Below are 17,052 nucleotides of genomic sequence, written 5' to 3'. Positions count from 1 at the left end.
CCTCCGCTCTCCCCCTCTAGTCTTCCAGCGCTGACTCCTACTAGGCTTACAGCACTGACTAAGCTGCTCCCATGTCATTCACATCTATGGCGTACAGGCAAACTAGTAAGTGAGGATGTGCAGGAAACCTAGGAGTCAAAGGGGGAGAGTGGAGGACCGGCGTGCGGGAGCTGTGGTGGTAGGACAGGTGAGAGGCACGTAAAGTATAATATTTTATTATTTTTAAAACCTTACAAGCCCTCATTTACTAAACTTTGGGGTCTGGAGAGACCTCAGAGTGTATTAAAGATGACCTGTCATGTCCTCAAATGCCATTAACCTCCAGATAAGGGGTTAATCTGCAGGTTAATAGTGTTCTAAGGCTGCCTGGACACCACACTGAAAGCCCCGCTGCCAGGAGGAAGTGAACTTTATTCTTCGGGCAGCCTTTAGTCATAGAGGGACAGCCGGCGTGGCTTCAGTCACGGCTCAGTACATAGACATTTCCCAGGTCCCCTCTGGGGGGCAGCAGCCCGCAGGCACTAGTTCAGCTTTACAATGCCGACTTGTACCCACCTGGGTGATCGGTCCCTTTAAGCAATGAGCGACGCCTTTAATACTGTGATGCTTTTATACGTAGCCAAAAATATTCTCATCATATTCTGAGAAATGCATTAATACATTGTTCTTCGTAACAAAATGAGGAAATCTGTGAGAAATTTGCTTGAAAGGACCTTAAATGATATGAATGCTGCAAAATATGGTGAAATTCCAGTTTAGTAATCATTCTCATCTGATTTATTGTTTCTATTTTTTTTTCTTTTGCTTCTCTATTTTTTTGGCAGGATCCGAATGTTGGAATTGTTCCCAGAATGCAGGAACCAGGCTCCATACCAAGTGCAGGCCCAGGGCCTACTCCTCTCACGGCTAATGGCTACATACGCAACGCAATCTTGAAGGAGCAAATAATGAGGCGGCAGCAGGTTTGTAAAAAATCATTTCTTTATTTCTCACCTGGATTGAACTTGTTTAATATAATGTTTTTGGAAATGTAACTTGCAGCCTAAGGCCTGTGCGCAGGTTGTATCTTACTACTAAAATAATAAGAACCGCTACAACAGTGCGAATCATCTGATGAAAGAAGAATAAAGCTTTGTTTTATAGATCATGCAGATATTCAAAGAAATCTGTCAGCAGGTTTTTACTACACCATCTGAGAGCAGCATGATGTAGGGGCAGAGACCCTGATTCCAGGGATGTATCACTTACTGGGCTGTGTGCTCCTGGTCTGACAAAATCCCTGTTTTCTCTGATACAGATCTAGCAGTTCTCTGAATGCTGAGCTCATTGTAACCCCACCCACACCACTGATAGGCAACATTCTGTGTACACTGTGCATAGGCAGAAAGCTGCTAATCAATGGTGGTAGTGGGGTTTCACAGACATAATGAATACGGAGGACTACATAAAGGCAGGTTGACTAGTCCTCTAATGATAATCAACTGCTGATAAATCAGTGATTGTATCAAAACTACAGCAAGCAGCCCAGTAAGTGACACATCGCTGGAATCGGGGTCTCTGTCTCTGCTGCTCTCAGATAAGGTGGCAAAAATCTAGTGACGGATTCCCTTTAACTCCTTCTCAATAGGAAACATTATTGTCTTTTTGCTTTTGTTTTTTCCTCCTATTTTTCCAAGACCCATAACTTTATTTTTTTGCAGATAAGGCTGTATTAGGGCTTATTTTTGTGGTGCCATCCATAAAACTGGGCTCAGAGGAAATTAGGGTCTGGATTTGCTACTGCTAATTCTGCACTCCCTTTTGCTTCACTTTTAGTCAATTCCAGTTGTAAAGGGAGCAGGTCCCAAACTACGGGGGATATTATTAGGAAGTTACAATAGCATAGTGGAGCCGTGCTTTGCGGTGTTGATGGCTGTCAGTTTCTTTATATCTGGTGATAGTATATAATATAATGAACTCCCCCTCTGGTTATACACAGCAGGAGGAATACATCGGGTCCTTATACTAATGATAGATATACATTGTGGAGACACAAGAGTTAACAAATGACCTTCTCATAGCGACTGCTGTACCACAGATGTCACCCCATGGTGACCACACAAGGCTACAGTGACCTTCTGCGGGGAAACAACTGAAAGGCATTCAAGATGTATAAAGAATAGACGAGTACATCTCACCTCTGGATTCACATGCAATATATCTGTTGTTTGCTGCCAATATCGCCTTCTGTGGAAGAAGCTATGGTTGACTCTTACTGAGGTGGTAAGGACCCATCAGAGGTATGATTACTCCTCTTCAGTAAGTGCCATGGTCAGAACCTAAGATAAAAAACAAAATGCGCAAATACCCTGTAATAAGTAATTAATAGTGCATATAAATAACATAGGATGCTTAGTTAACATTGTTTTCATCAGAAACACGTAAAAGTCATCCTACCACGACAAGGTGTACCCAATCGGGACGGTACCTAACTCCAGACAGGTCAGGACCCAGGTCCTGCTCTGCCCTTATTTATTTGGACACCTGCTGGCACATAGTGAGGTGAACTACAAGAGTTAGGTACCGTCCGTATTGGGTCACCTTGTCGCGGTGGGATGGCTTTTACTCTTTTTTGATCAAAATTGTGTTAACTAAGTGCCCTATGTTATCTACATATATTATTACTATTCACTTACTTATTACAGAGTATTTGCTCATTTTGTTTTATCTTAGGTTTCACTTGTTAATTGGCCACAGGGTGAATACACACCTATGCATTGCACTTATACCAACAAAGGATCTGGCTCATTTTTTTGGTTTTGTTCAAGTGCTATGCTCAGTAGACATGTTCCTCCCACCAGGCTGATTCCTGGGGGTCAGTTTTTAAAAGGAATCATGAGGCAGTGCCTGGATAGATGTGTCACGCCAACTGAGAGTTCAGTGATTTTTTTTTTAATATTGTGAATAAGAAAACTGTCCAAGATCTCCTCAGTTGGAAATTGCTTCTCGCTGGTGTCTGGGAATGTTATTTATGTACGTTATGTTAATTATGTACAGTAATTTATTTTGAGTATGAAAATTATTTTATGTAATAGATATTTAAAGCGAACCTGTCAGATGCAGTCTGATCTGTGGACAGCACGGTATAGAGGAGGAGAAGCTGAGCAGAAGGATATATAGGTTATTCAAAACGATTCAGTAGATTCCCTGATGTCTGTATGTATATAAGTCCAGTGGGCGGTCCTACTAGTGATTGACAGCTGTATCTACATTCAGAGTCATACAGAGAAGACTGTCAATCACTGAATAGCACCACCCACTGGACTCATGCATGCAGACACCAGGGATTTCAATGAATAAAATACAAGTTTTATTGAACCTTTTCCAGGTCCATCTATGAATCTGCTCAGCTCCTCCTGCTCTATAACATCCTCCTGCAGATCAGAGACCATTTTCAATATGATAGGTTCTTTTTAAAGTACCACTTTGGATTTTTTTTTTTTTATTTTGCCACAGGAGTGGTAAAGGTAATATATGTTCCCTGTGTGCAGTAAAATACTTACTGGTGTCTGTATTCTACTGTTTCTGGTGCTCTTCCAGTCCCTCTCCGGCATCTTTGGACCACAGCTCTGACTGGTCAGAAGTCACTGCTAACAGTTACTATCGCTTTTAGGGCTCGTTCACACAACCGTATTTTCGGTCCGAGTGCTGCCTGGGGAAAAGACAGATGGCACTCAGACTAATATTATTCAATGTAGCAAGTCCAGATGAACAATTTTTTTTCACTGACCAAATCTGGGAGAAAAAAATCTCAGCATGCACTAGATTCTTTTGTAAATCGGCTGAGAGTCACCTATTCAAGTATATGGTTGCCTAAAATAAAATCGGATGCAATATGGACCCACAGTATGGCATCCAAATATTACATATACATTGCAACTCTAAATGGCCCTGTAAGGCTATGTGCACACGTTCAGGATTTGATTGCAGAAAATTCTGCAGCGTTCTGGGTCTCTTGGCAGAAAAAACGCTTCAGAAAAAAACGTGCGTTTTGCCGCGATTTTGACGCATTTTTTTGCGTTTTTTAATGCATTTTTGTACATCAATGAATGCTTTTGGAGCTAAATAAAGTTATTTGAAAAAAGAAACGTGTGACACTGCTTTAACCCTTGGCTTTCCTTCAGAACTGGGGTGAGTATACAGTCATATGAAAAAGTTTGGGCACCCCTATTAATCTTAAGCTTAATGTTTTATAAAAATTGGTGTTTTTGCAACAGCTATTTCAGTTTGATATAAGTAATAACTGTTGGATACAGTAATGTTTCTGCCTTGAAATGAGGTTCATTGTACTAACAGAAAATGTGCAATCTGCATTCAAACAAAATTTGACAGGTGCATAAGTATGGGCACCTCACCAGAAAAGTGACATTAATATTTAGTAGATCCTCCTTTTGCCTCTAGTCGCTTCCTGTAGCTTTTAATGAGTTCCTGGATCCTGGATGAAGGTATTTTTGACCATTCCTCTTTACAAAACAATTCCAGTTCAGTTAAGTTTGATGGTCGCCGAGCATGGACAGCCCTCTTCAAATGATCCCACAGATGTTCAATTATATTCAAGTCTGGGGACTGGGATGGTCATTCCAGAACATTGTAGTTGTTCCTCTGCATGAATGCCTGAGTAGATTTGGAGCGGTGTTTTGGATCATTGTCTTGCTGAAAGATCCATCCACTTTGTAACTTCATATTTATCACTGATTCTTGAACACTATTGTCAAGAATCTGCTGATACTGAGTGGAATCCATGCGTCCCTCAACTTTAACAAGATTCCCAGTGCCAGCATTGACCACACAGCCCCAAAGCATGATGGAACCTCTACCAAATTTTACTGTGGGTAGCAAGTGTTTTTCTTGGAATGCTGTGTTTTTTTGCCACCATGCATAACGCCTTTTTGTATGACCAAATAACTCAATCTTGATTTCATCAGTCCACAGGACCTTCTTCCAAAAAGAAATTGGCTTCTCCAAATGTGCTTTTGCATACCTCAGCCGACTCTGTTTGTGGCGTGCTTGCAGAAACGGCTTCTTTCGCATCACTCTCCCATACAGCTTCTCCTTGTGCAAAGTGCCTTGTATAGTTGACCGATGCACAGTGACACCATCTGCAGCAAGTTGATGCTGCAGCTCTCTGGAGGTGGTCTGAGGATTGTCCTTGACTGATCTCACCATTCTTCTTCTCTGCCTTTTTGATGTTTTTCTTGGCCTGCCACTTCTGGCCTTAACAAGAACTGTCCCTGTGTTCTTCCATTTCCTTACTATGTTCCTCACAGTGGAAACTGACAGGTTAAATCTCTGAGACAGCTTTTTGTATGCTTCCCCTGAACAACTATGTTGAATAATCTTTGTTTTCAGATCATTTGACAGTTGTTTTGAGGAGCACATGATGCCACTCTTCAGAGGAGATTCAAACAGGAGAACAACTTGCAAGTGGCCACTTTAAGTAGCTTTTCTCATGATTGCATACACCTGGCTATAAAGTTCAAAGCTCCATGAGGTTACAAAACCAAAAAAAGTGCTTTAGTAAGTCAGTAAAAAGTAGGTAGGAGTATTTAAAACAAGAAAATGATAAGGGTGCCCATACTTATGCACCTGTCAAATTTTGTTTGAATGCAGATTGCACATTTTCTGTTAGTACAATAAACCTCATTTCAAGGCAGAAACATTACTGTGTCCAACAGTTATTACATATATCAAACTGAAATAGCTGTTGCAAAAACACCAATTTTTATAAAACATTAAGCTTAAGATTAATAGGGGTGCCCAAACTTTTTCATATGACTGTATTGGTTAATTTAAATGATTCAAGAATGTGTCTGTTGTATTTCAAATACAGTTTTTGCTCTGTATCTGTGTGTTTATTTAACTCTTTACTTTAATTAGGTTTGGGAATGAAAGAGTCTGATTGACACCTTGACATCACCAAACAAAAGAGCTAGGTGTAAGCTAATCCCATACACCCAATCTCATTAGCATTTCCATTCAAGTCATTTCTGTGGCAGCTGAGAGCTGCTATTTTTAGCCTAGGAAGGTGCCATTCAGCAGACATGTTCCCTGGCTATTAATAGCAGCTCACAGATGTTTCATTAGCCACTACGTCTCTCCAATCAGCAACCAGCAGCGCTTTGGACGCAGCATATTTTTTTCATGCGTCCAAAACGCTGTGTTCTAATGCCGCACTTTTGTCAGTATATGTGAATCCACCTCATATAATGACACTTCAGTCAGTCAAATTTTTCAGCAGAGACTAGCGTGTCCGCTACAGAAACTGACATGCTGCGGGTGAGTTTGGGTACGTGGCCACGATCAGGAGCCACTGCAGATTTGAAGCTGCGTGTTTATGCAGCATCAAATTCTCAGCGTCCAGATGTTATAGCATACAGTGGTGGCCAAAAGTATTGGCACCCCTGCAATTCTGTCAGATAATACTTAGTTTCTTCCTGAAAATGATTGCAATCACAAATTCTTTGGTCTTATTATCTTCATTTAATTTGCTTGCAAGGAAAAAACACAAAAGAGAATGAAGCTAAAATCAAATCATTGATCATTTCACACAAAACTCCCAAAATGGGCCAGACAAAAGTATTGGCACCCTCAGCCTAATACTTGGTTGCACAACCTTTAGCCAAAATAACTGCGAACAACCGCTTCCGGTAACCATCAATGAGTTTCTTACAATGCTCTGCTGGAATTGTAGACCATTCTTCTTTGGCAAACTGCTCCAGGTCCCTGATATTTGAAGGGTGCCTTCTCCAAACTGCCATTTTGAGATCTCTCCACAGGTGTTCTATGGGATTCAGGTCTGGACTCATTGCTGGCCACCTTAGAAGTCTCCAGTGCTTTCTCTCAAACCATTTTATAGTGCTTTTGGAAGTGTGTTTTGGGTCATTGTCCTGCTGGAAGACCCATGACCTCTGAGGGAGACCCAGCTTTCTCACACTGGGCCCTACATTATGCTGCAAAATTTGTCGGTAGTCTTCAGACTTCATAATGCCATGCACATGGTCAAGCAGTCCAGTGCCAGAGGCAGCAAAGCAACCCCAAAACATCAGGGAACCTCCGCCATGTTTGACTGTAGGGACCGTGTTCTTTTCTTTGAATGCCTCTTTTTTTTTCCTGTACATTCTATTTTGATGCTTTTTCCCAAAAAGCTCTACTTTTGTCTCATCTGACCAGAGAACATTCTTCCAAAACGTTTTAGGCTTTCTCAGGTAAGTTTTGGCAAACTCCAGCCTGGCTTTTTTATGTCTCAGGGTAAGAAGTGGGGTCTTCATGGGTATCCTACCATACAGTCCCTTTTCATTCAGACGCCGACGGATAGCACGGGTTGACACTGTTGTACCCTCGAACTGCAGGGCAGCTTGAACTTGTTTGGATGTTAGTCGAGGTTCTTTATCCACCATCCGCACAATCTTGCGTTGAAATCTCTCGTCAATTTTTCTTTTCCGTCCACATCTAGGGAGGTTAGCCACAGTGCCATGAGCTTTAAACTTCTTGATGACATTGTGCACGGAAGACACAGGAACATTCAGTTCTTTGGAGATGGACTTGTAGCCTTGAGATTGCTCATGCTTCCTCACAATTTGGTTTCTCAAGTCCTCAGACAGTTCTTTGGTCTTCTTTCTTTTCTCCATGCTCAATGTGGTACACACAAGGACACAGGACAGAGGTTGAGTCAACTTTAATCCATGTTAACTGGCTGCAAGTGTGATTTAGTTATTGCCAACACCTGTTAGGTGCCACAGGTAAGTTACAGGTGCTGTTAATTACACGAATTAGAGAAGCATCACATGATTTTTCAAACAGTGCCAATACTTTTGTCCACCCCCTTTTTTAGGTTTGGTGTGGAATTATATCCAATTTGGCTTTAGGACAATTATTTTTGTGTTTTTTTCATTGAAGACAAATTAAATGAAGATAATAATACCAAAGAATTTGTGATTGCAATCATTTTCAGGAAGAAACTGAGTATTATCTGACAGAATTGCAGGGGTGGCAATACTTTTGGCCACAACTGTAGAAGATGGGATTTCTTGAAATCCTATGTCCACTATGCATGCATCTGAGGCTGCAGATCACTGATGGACACTGACATGCGGCGCGTCTTTCAGGACCGCAGCATGTCAAATTTGACCACTAGAATGTATTGAATGCGGTAAATCCAAATGGTTCAGTGGACACATGCGGATTTACCTGCGTTCAATAGAACGCAGCGTTTTGGACGCAGCAAAAATTTGCGTCCGAAGCGCTGATAAGTCTGAATCGTGGGCACAGAGCCTAAAATTTAAAATAAAAATGGCATGGGCTCCCGCGTAATTTTCATAACCAGCAGAGGGAAAGCCCACTGGAGGGGCTGATATTAGTAGCCGGGGAAGGGACCATTAGCCAAAAATTTTCCCTGGCTATTAATAACAGCTCACAGCTGTTTGCTTAGCCTTTACTGGCTAGATTACAGGGGGACCCCATAAAAAAATTGACGTAGGGTCCTCCTATAAAATCGAACCAGCAAAGGCTAAATAGACAGCTGCGGGCTGATATTAATAGTCAGGGAAGGGGCCATGGATACTAGCCCCCTCCGTGGCTAATAACATCACCCCTCAGCAGTCCCAGAAATGGCGCATCCATAAAATGCGCCTTAATCTAGCGCTTAGCCTCCGCTTTTTCCCCTGACATGTTGCGGTGGCGAGTGGGGTAATGGGGTTGGGGTTCATATGGGGTTGGGGTTCATGTCAGCCTTGTATTGGCAGCTGACATAAAGCCCAGGTTAGTAATGCAGAGGCGTCTATAAGACGCCCCCATTACTAACCCCGTAGTAAAGGTTTATGACGCTTTTTCAATAAAAGACACGGCCAGAATTAAGTATTTTATTGAAATAAAATGACACACGGTTTTAATATTTTTTAATTTTACTGCCAATCCCCGAAGCCCTCGATCTTCTATAAAAAACAAACAAGAAAAAACTACCATATCCCTCACCTGTCTGCTGTCACGACGTAATCCAAATTGTCCCACAGCGATCCGGGTCACTTCTACAGCCGCCACATCAATCACTAATGTGACTGCTGTAGAAGACAGAACTGTACACTGACGGGGTGTAATCAATTCTGTCAGTGTACATTGCTCTTCTGCAGGAGTGAGGTCACTTGGGTTCATCAGCTGAAGATCAGCTGATCATCCCCGGTGACCTCAGCATCAATGGTACGTAAAGTGCCGTAAAGTGAGGTCCCGGAGCTCTCAGCTGATCTCCAGCTGTGAACTCGCATGACCTTAGTCCCGGCAGCAGTGATGTACGCTCCCGTCAGTGTCCCGCCGGCTGCCGGGTGATCAGTACGCCGGGGGATATCGCTAGGACGGCGGGGTACACTGGACAGGTGAACATAGGTGTTCTTTTATTTTTTTACTTTTTTTTTTTTTTTTGCACAGCCGCCTGCTCGGCTGAGGGGACTACCGCTCCCTTCAGCCAAGCCGCTATCGCTGTTATCAGCTGTCAGAAGTAGTCTTCGCCAGCCGACACAGGTTCCACTCTATGTGCGTATTTGCAGCATATTTGACCTTTTGACTAGTCAATTACGCAGCAAACAACTGCAGCAAATCCGCAATTCTATTTATACATGCGGGTTTGCTGCGGTTCAATTAAAGTCAATGGGCGGGAAACGCTGCAGAAACGCTACATAGAATGGACATGCTGCATATTTAAACGCAATGGCAATCCTGAGCGGAAAAATCCACATCATGTGCACAGCACATCAGGATTGTCATTGCATTAGCTGGCAGACGAATTACCTAGCGTTTTTGATGCCTTTCCACGCAGAAAAAACGCAGTGAAAATGCATCAGAAATGCACATAAATGATTAATAGCTGCTGTAAAGAAAAATGGATTGTATATGGACTGCAATAAGATGACAAGTGAGAAAAAAATCATCAAACTTGTCTGGATTAAACTCTGACCAAATTTTTATACGCTCATGTGAACTTACCTAAAACGTAAGTACATGGGAGCCTTGTTTGGAGTCTCATAGTCACTTTAAGGAGTCACCAGTCTGTCCAGCAAACACCGCAGTGATCCGGTAGGTCACCACTCTGGTCACATGGTGCAGAAGAGGACCAGAGCGGCACTGGGAACAGCAACCGGTAAGTATTTTGCTACACATAAGTAACATACATTACTGATGCCTATCTGGTGGTGAAATAAAGAAAAACAAAAAAGTAGTGCTTTAAAGGGGTTGTTCACTCTGTGTAACTGCAGACCTATAAATCCCCCCCAGCGCAGGCACTAGGTGATGCGAGGATTTGCCGTTTTTTGAGCCAGGACCGGAGGGTATGTATGTGTTATACATACTCCGAGCCAGAGCCCATCCAGTGGACTCGGCCTCGCTCCATACACCTGTATTGAGCGAGGCCACGCCCTCTAGTGGGCCAATCCCACTGCTCAGCCGAGTCACTAGACGGTGCATGGCCTCGCTCTATACAAGTGTTTGGAGCAAGGTTGCACCCAATAGTCGGGCTCTGGCCGGGAGTATGTATAACTCATACACACCCTCTGGTCCCGGGTCTGAAACTGGCGACTACTTGCAGTGCACAGTGCGTGCACAGGGGGATTTATAAGTCGGCAGTCACAAAGAGTGACGGCAGACTTATCGATTTGGAATGGACAACTCCTTAAATAAATAGATTACTGTGACCCTTATTATTCTACAGTGTTACACAACATTATATGTATTATTATTTACAGCTGGGCACATCTACACAGCCCTAGTCATGGTCATGGATGACATCAGAGAAGTGTGGACTGTGTCCAGGGTGGTACTGTGTGATATATGCCAGGGAGAGGTCACAATCCAGCAGTGAGCTGCCATTCATAACATAGAACAATAGAACAATTTTTCTTTCTGTGACAATTGAAATGAAAATAAATATTATGTAGTAGCCTAAAGCTCAACATTGAGGATGAGGAAAATGGAAAATCTCTTTGCAATTAACGAACCCTTCCTTTCTGCTACTGAAGTTAGAAGGACGAGAATCGATCAGCAGGATCATGGTGTGCAATGTTACATTATATATTTTTATATTTCAGGTAAAACCCCGACCAAATATGATGAGCATGACGTCTGAACAGCGCAGTGCATTTGTAGCTCAACAAATGAACCAATTTCAAAGTAAGTAAGAAACCAAAATATATCCTCACAATATCACTGTAGACCCCCACAAAACAGATCATGAGTTTTAAAATGCTGGATAATCTTTTTAAGGCCTTATTCAGATGTCCGTTTTTCACGAACATGTTCTATTGATTATACTTTTGAGGCAAACACTTAGATGCACTTAGGGATTCAAGGAATACAAAGTTACCTGGGCAGTATTGTGAATTGAAGGGAACCTGTCAGCAGGATTTCACCCCCCCCATCCCCAAAACAATTTATATGCGCATGCAGCTCTTGCAAAGACAAGTGCAGCAATAGCTTTACATGGACAGTCCGCTCATCCGTTACTGAGAAACAGTTGTTTGACTAAATATGCAAATGAGACTGAAACGGTTTCAGAGTATAGAAACACTTTCCAAGTTTCTTGTTTCTAAGGCTCTATTCCTCGCCCCATGCCACCTTCTCCTGCTTATCTGACAGCTCCTTTGCATGAAGTCACATAAGAAAGGAGATGCAAGTCAAGCAGAAGGTGGTGCTGGGCGGGAAACAATGTCAGACTGGGGTGTCAAGGGCCCACCAGTAGTAGCAGACCACTGAAAGTTCGGGTTCTGGTACCCGTCCCGAACTTCATCTCTCTCTCATATGAAAGGGTGGTTGCCCACTCTTGAACAGGGGCCCACCAGAGGATTCTCCTGTTCTCCTGTGGGCCAATCCAAGTCTGGCGGGAAATAGAGCTAGGGAGATCAGATTCTTGGGAAAAGCTTCCACACACCGATAGCACTTAAGCTTAATTTTGTATAAAAGCTCAAACAATGATTTCTCGGTAATGAAGGAATGGACTAGCTAGTTAAATGGATGGACTTGCCTTTACAAGAGCTACATGTGCACATAAACAGACAGGACATTCAGTGTCTCCCACTCACACATCACCTCCTCATCTCGCCCCTATCTGTCAGTGTCCCCCAAAGTTCAGTCCTAGGACCTCTGCTCTTCTCCATCTACACCTTCGGCCTAGGACATCTCATAGAGTCTCACGGCTTTCAGTATCACCTCTATGCTGACGACACACAGATCTATCTCTCTGGACCCGATATCTCCTCTCTACTAACCAGAATCCTACAATGTCTGTCAACTATTTCATCCTTCTTCTCTGACAGATTTCTAAAACAGATGGATAGAACTAAATTCATCATCTTTCCACCATCTCACTCTACCTCCCCAACTGACCTACCATCAAAGTCAATGGCTGTTCACTCTCCCTAGTTCCACAAGCTCGCTGCCTCGGGGTAACCCTGGACTCTGAACTCTCCTTCAAACCACATATCCAAGCCCTTTCCACTTCCTGCCGACTCCAACTCAAAAATATCTCCCGCATCCGCACATTCCTCATTGAAGAATCTGCAATAACCCTAGTGCACGCCATCATCATCTCCCGCCTCGACTGCTGCAACCTCCTGCTCTGTGGCCTCCCCTCTAACACTCTCGCACCCCTCCAATCTACTCTAAACTCTGCTGCCCGACTAATCCACCTGTCCCCCGCTATTCCCCAGACTCTCCCTTCTGTCGCTCCGTTCACTGGCTCCCCATTGCCCAGAGATTCCAGTTCAAAACCCTAACCATGACATACAAAGCCATCCACAACCTGTCTGCTCCATACACCTGTAACTTAGTCTCCCGGTACTTACCTGCACGCAACCTCCGATCCTCACAAGATCTCCTGCTCTACTCCCCTCTTATCTCCTCTTCCCACAATCGTATACAAGATTTCTCCCGTGCATCCCCCCTACTCTGGAACTCTGTACCCCAACACATCAGACTCTCGCCTAGAGTGGAAACCTTCAAAAAGAGCCTGAAGACCCACCTCTTCCGACAAGCCTACAACCTGCAGTAACCCTCGCTCCACCATAAAGCTGCACAACCAGCTCTACCCTCACCTACTGTATCCTCACCCATCCCTGGTAGATTGTGAGCCCTCGCGGGCAGGGTCCTCTCTCCTCCTGTACCAGTCATGGTCACGTCTTTGTTCAAGATTATTGTAATTGTTTTTGCTATGTATATCCCTTTTTTCACATGTAAAGTGCCATGGAATAAATGGCGCTATAATAATAAATAAGAATAATAAACAGTTTGGGAGGTGAAATTCTGCTGACAGATTGCCTTTAATATCCAATTTCTCCAACACAATATAGTGACCCCTTAATCTGCCAGGGTTAATGAGGGTATCTTGCTGCATTGATCTATTAATTAATCTTTCTCATTGGTCACATAACATTTCCTTACCTGTTGTTACATTTGAATTATGTCACAATGGTGATATTATGACATAACTGAGATGTGTTGATCAGAAAAGTTTTATCCATCCTACTAACTGTTTCAACTTGGCCTTTGTATTGCAGATATCCCGCAGTCTCTGCGTACAGACTGTGTTCAGCCTATGCCAACGCCTCCCCAAGCTCATCGAATTATCACATCAACACAAGGGATGATTCAGACAAACATGGGTGCTGGAATAACACCAACAACAATGAATCAGAATAGTGGGTCCATGGTTATGATGAACACTGGAAAGCAGCAAGGAATATTTCCAGCATCTTCAGATTTCAGTATGCCACTAAGACAAAATCAGAATGCACTTAGTATGACTGCTGGCTACCAAACCGTGCACAGCCAGCCTAACGTCCGGCCTGGAATGGCATTATCCGGCGGACATACCACCAGTTCGTTAATAAATCACTCTGCAGCTCAACAACACTTACGGCAGTCCAACATATCAAGAATTCCTAACGTCTATGCCAGCCCACCTTCTCAGATGTGGACTCAGAGTGGAGTTTCAAGATTAACAGGTCAAAGCCAAATGGATCCCAGTTTGCAGCAATTTTCTAACAACCCACTGTTCACCAAACAAAATGTCAGACCAAATATGACAAGCCAGCAATTTTCCCATCAGGGAGTGGTTCCTCCAAACCAGATAGCTCCTGGGGTTCAAATCAGACAAATGCAAAAACTTAGCCTGACCCAGGCAAATCAAGGTGTAGGGTCCCTAAACAACCCGAACATTGTGACCAGCTTGTCCCGGGGACAGATTGCAGCCCTCAATGCTATGAAAGCAATGCCTCAAGGTCTTTCCACCTTTAACCAAATGAACCCTGGTCAACTTGGTCCACCTTCTTATGGGCCAACTTCAGTCCAAACACCCGAAACCTTTGATAGGATAAACACTGGGGCTGAGATGCATCAGTATGATTTTGTTGCAGCGCAGAACAGTTCAGTCCTGTCCGCGAACTGTAATGAAGCCGACTTTATTGACTGTCTAATGAAAGGTGGCGGCGGAAGCAGTAATGACGAAGACTGGCTAAACAATTTGACGATTCTTGATGATATTTTGGGACAGCACAATCAAAACTCCGGTCCTGTGTAGCTCCCCCAGCAAACAAACCGACACGGAATTCATTTCATTAGAAAGACTTGCAATCAATTGTTTGAATAGTGAAGTTAACCCAACGGTTAATATCGGCAATTGTTTTCTGACCCTTGTATATACTTAAATATTTTCTAAATTATGTTTTTTTTTCCAACAATTAATAGAAGTATTGCTACTTCTGTGCGTGACTGTACATAAAATTATAGCATAATGTTTTGTTACATTATAGAGTTTTCATTTTTAACACCTTGTTTTAAATATGCAAATCATTAGTTTCAGTAATACTATGTATTACAGTATGAAAGAAAAATTGTTATGTTTTTTGACATAACAAAATGTAGGGGGGTGACAAAGCAAACTGAATGCAATGCATGCCCACATATTATAATAATAGTGAAAATTAATATGGCCCAAAAATAAAATCAAGGAAAATCAAATCTAAAACTTTTAGGGAGAATTGACTGATTTGAGCATACAGGGTTGCCACCCTTCCACTATGCCCTATTAGCGCATGACTGATAAATTGAGGCCCCGAACTGGGAACAGCTGAAGCTCAACACCAGGTTATATGGTCATCATCCGCTGAGATCGCTCGACCACTCCATTTATTTCAGTGGCTTCCATGTAAGGCTTGTCATGAGGGAACCACAAACATGAAAAATGGGTTATCTTTTAAATTATAGGGGTAAAAAGAAATTGCACCTTTAAATATTACCATAACATAACGAGCACGAGTTTAAATGAAAAAGCCCATCTGTATGTCACTTTATATCCAAACCTTTAGTTACTTTTACAAAATCAAACTGGCTGTAAAAATTTTTTTATAATAGTCCTATATCTTTCTAAGTCATCTGACCCATAGGTGCCAGATGATCCTCAGACCATAGATGTGAAGCTGGCCATATGTATTAGATGGCTGTCAGCTGAATGATGCCGCCAAGCTCAACCACCGATCCCATACACATGAGCGCTTAAGAAATCTGACCCATAGGTGCCGGATGATCCTCAAACCATAGGTGTAAAGCTGGCCATACGCATTAGATGGCATCAACTGAACGATGACGTGGCCGATCTCAGCCAACGATCTCATACACATGAGCGCTTATTCGGCCAAGTCCTCCTGTGTTCTCTATGAGTAAGCCGCCAACTGGCATGTCAGCTTATCTCCAGGAGAACAATGCGATCTTCAGTCTAAAATCAGACATTTAAGATCAACATCTACCCCAAACATGAGTCGGACGGTGCCCCATACACATTTGACCATCGGCCGAACCTGTCGATATTGGCGAGTTGGTCAACATTAGTCTAATGTGTATGGGGGCCTTAACTTGAAGCCTCTGGATCCTAGTGCAAACTTTTTGATAGGCCCCTGAATTATCATGTGCCATGTATAATACTGGTGTCATCTTATGTGGCCGAGTACCTTCAGCCCCCGTAGGCACCAGAGCCCAGGTGTGACTGCTACCTTCGCGCACCCTGTATAGCTACGCCCCTGGTACAGACCCGTTTGCTTCCTATGTTGAGAAAAAAAATAAACCACGAAGGTGACATTGCCCACCAAAATATAATCAAATGCACTTACGGTTATAGATGAATTGACCAAATATTCTGCCCCATTATCCATCTGTGTAAAATGTATTGAGGAAAACACATTGTTGGTTTGCACACCTCTGTAAATATTTGTAGTATAAAGGCGACTGGTTCCCGGGTTTAAGGCTTTTTCCCAATTATGTTTTACTGAAAAAACTGTTTCAACGAAAAAGCCTAGACATGGATTTTGTCAATTTTGTCTATGATGTTTTCTGTCAGCTAATATTGTCTGATGTATATTTAAGAGTCTGTTTATAAGAAAATCCACTGTACTGTAAAACCTATAAATGTTCATACTTTTTGTGTAATCATATTTTAATAGTCGCACCATATTTCTGTAATGCATTTGTAATATAATGTCTGCATCAAGCACAGAATCAATGATGTTTTTTCTTCATACCATAATAAAGAGCCAGGGAAATAAATTGCTTTCTGCATTTAATGATAACAGTTCCTTTTCGGAGGTCAATTAATAGAAGAAGATGGGAAGAAATATTCTAGGAGGCGGCAAGAGAATTCAGCCACTGTTACATCATGACTAAAATCACATATATCGAAAATGTGTCCATTGTATTTTCTGTTACCCTCCCCAATTCTCTGTGTAGCCATCAGGGGTGGATTAAAAGTAGCAAGGGCCCCGGGCAGTTTAGAAGGCGCGGGCCCCTCCCCCACACACACACACACCTGATGTATCACATGTCACATGATCCCCTGTGATAGATCATGTGATAGTTCACGTGAAATTAATTTGGCACAATATTAATTATAATAATTTTTTTTAGCCTGTGCGCCCACTATGACTTTTTTAAGCATTTCCGCAGTGGCAATTCCGCTGCAGAAACACTTAAAAACACTTGGTAGAAGGT

General features: G+C 42.6%; 1 protein-coding gene across 2 annotated transcripts in view; it reads left to right on the top strand.

The window, feature by feature from the left end:
- MAMLD1 (mastermind like domain containing 1) overlaps positions 1-16,630 on the top strand; it is a 261,272-nt gene extending 244,642 nt beyond the window's left edge. For both annotated transcript variants that reach the window (XM_073641219.1, XM_073641220.1), the window contains 3 exons: positions 825-962; positions 11,109-11,190; positions 13,572-16,630. In XM_073641219.1, coding sequence (XP_073497320.1) covers positions 825-962; positions 11,109-11,190; positions 13,572-14,593 — 1,242 coding nt within the window. In that variant the 3' untranslated portion in view covers positions 14,594-16,630. The remainder of the gene's footprint in view (positions 1-824; positions 963-11,108; positions 11,191-13,571) is intronic.
- The last annotated feature ends 422 nt before the right edge of the window (positions 16,631-17,052 follow it).

The sequence above is a fragment of the Phyllobates terribilis genome, unplaced genomic scaffold, assembly GCF_046119375.1.
Source record: "Phyllobates terribilis strain yellow unplaced genomic scaffold, ASM4611937v1 Scaffold_7__3_contigs__length_470593459, whole genome shotgun sequence".
Taxonomy (NCBI): domain Eukaryota; kingdom Metazoa; phylum Chordata; class Amphibia; order Anura; family Dendrobatidae; genus Phyllobates; species Phyllobates terribilis.
The sequence above is the reverse complement of the archived record's forward strand: the minus strand, read 5'-3'. Positions and strand labels throughout refer to the sequence as shown.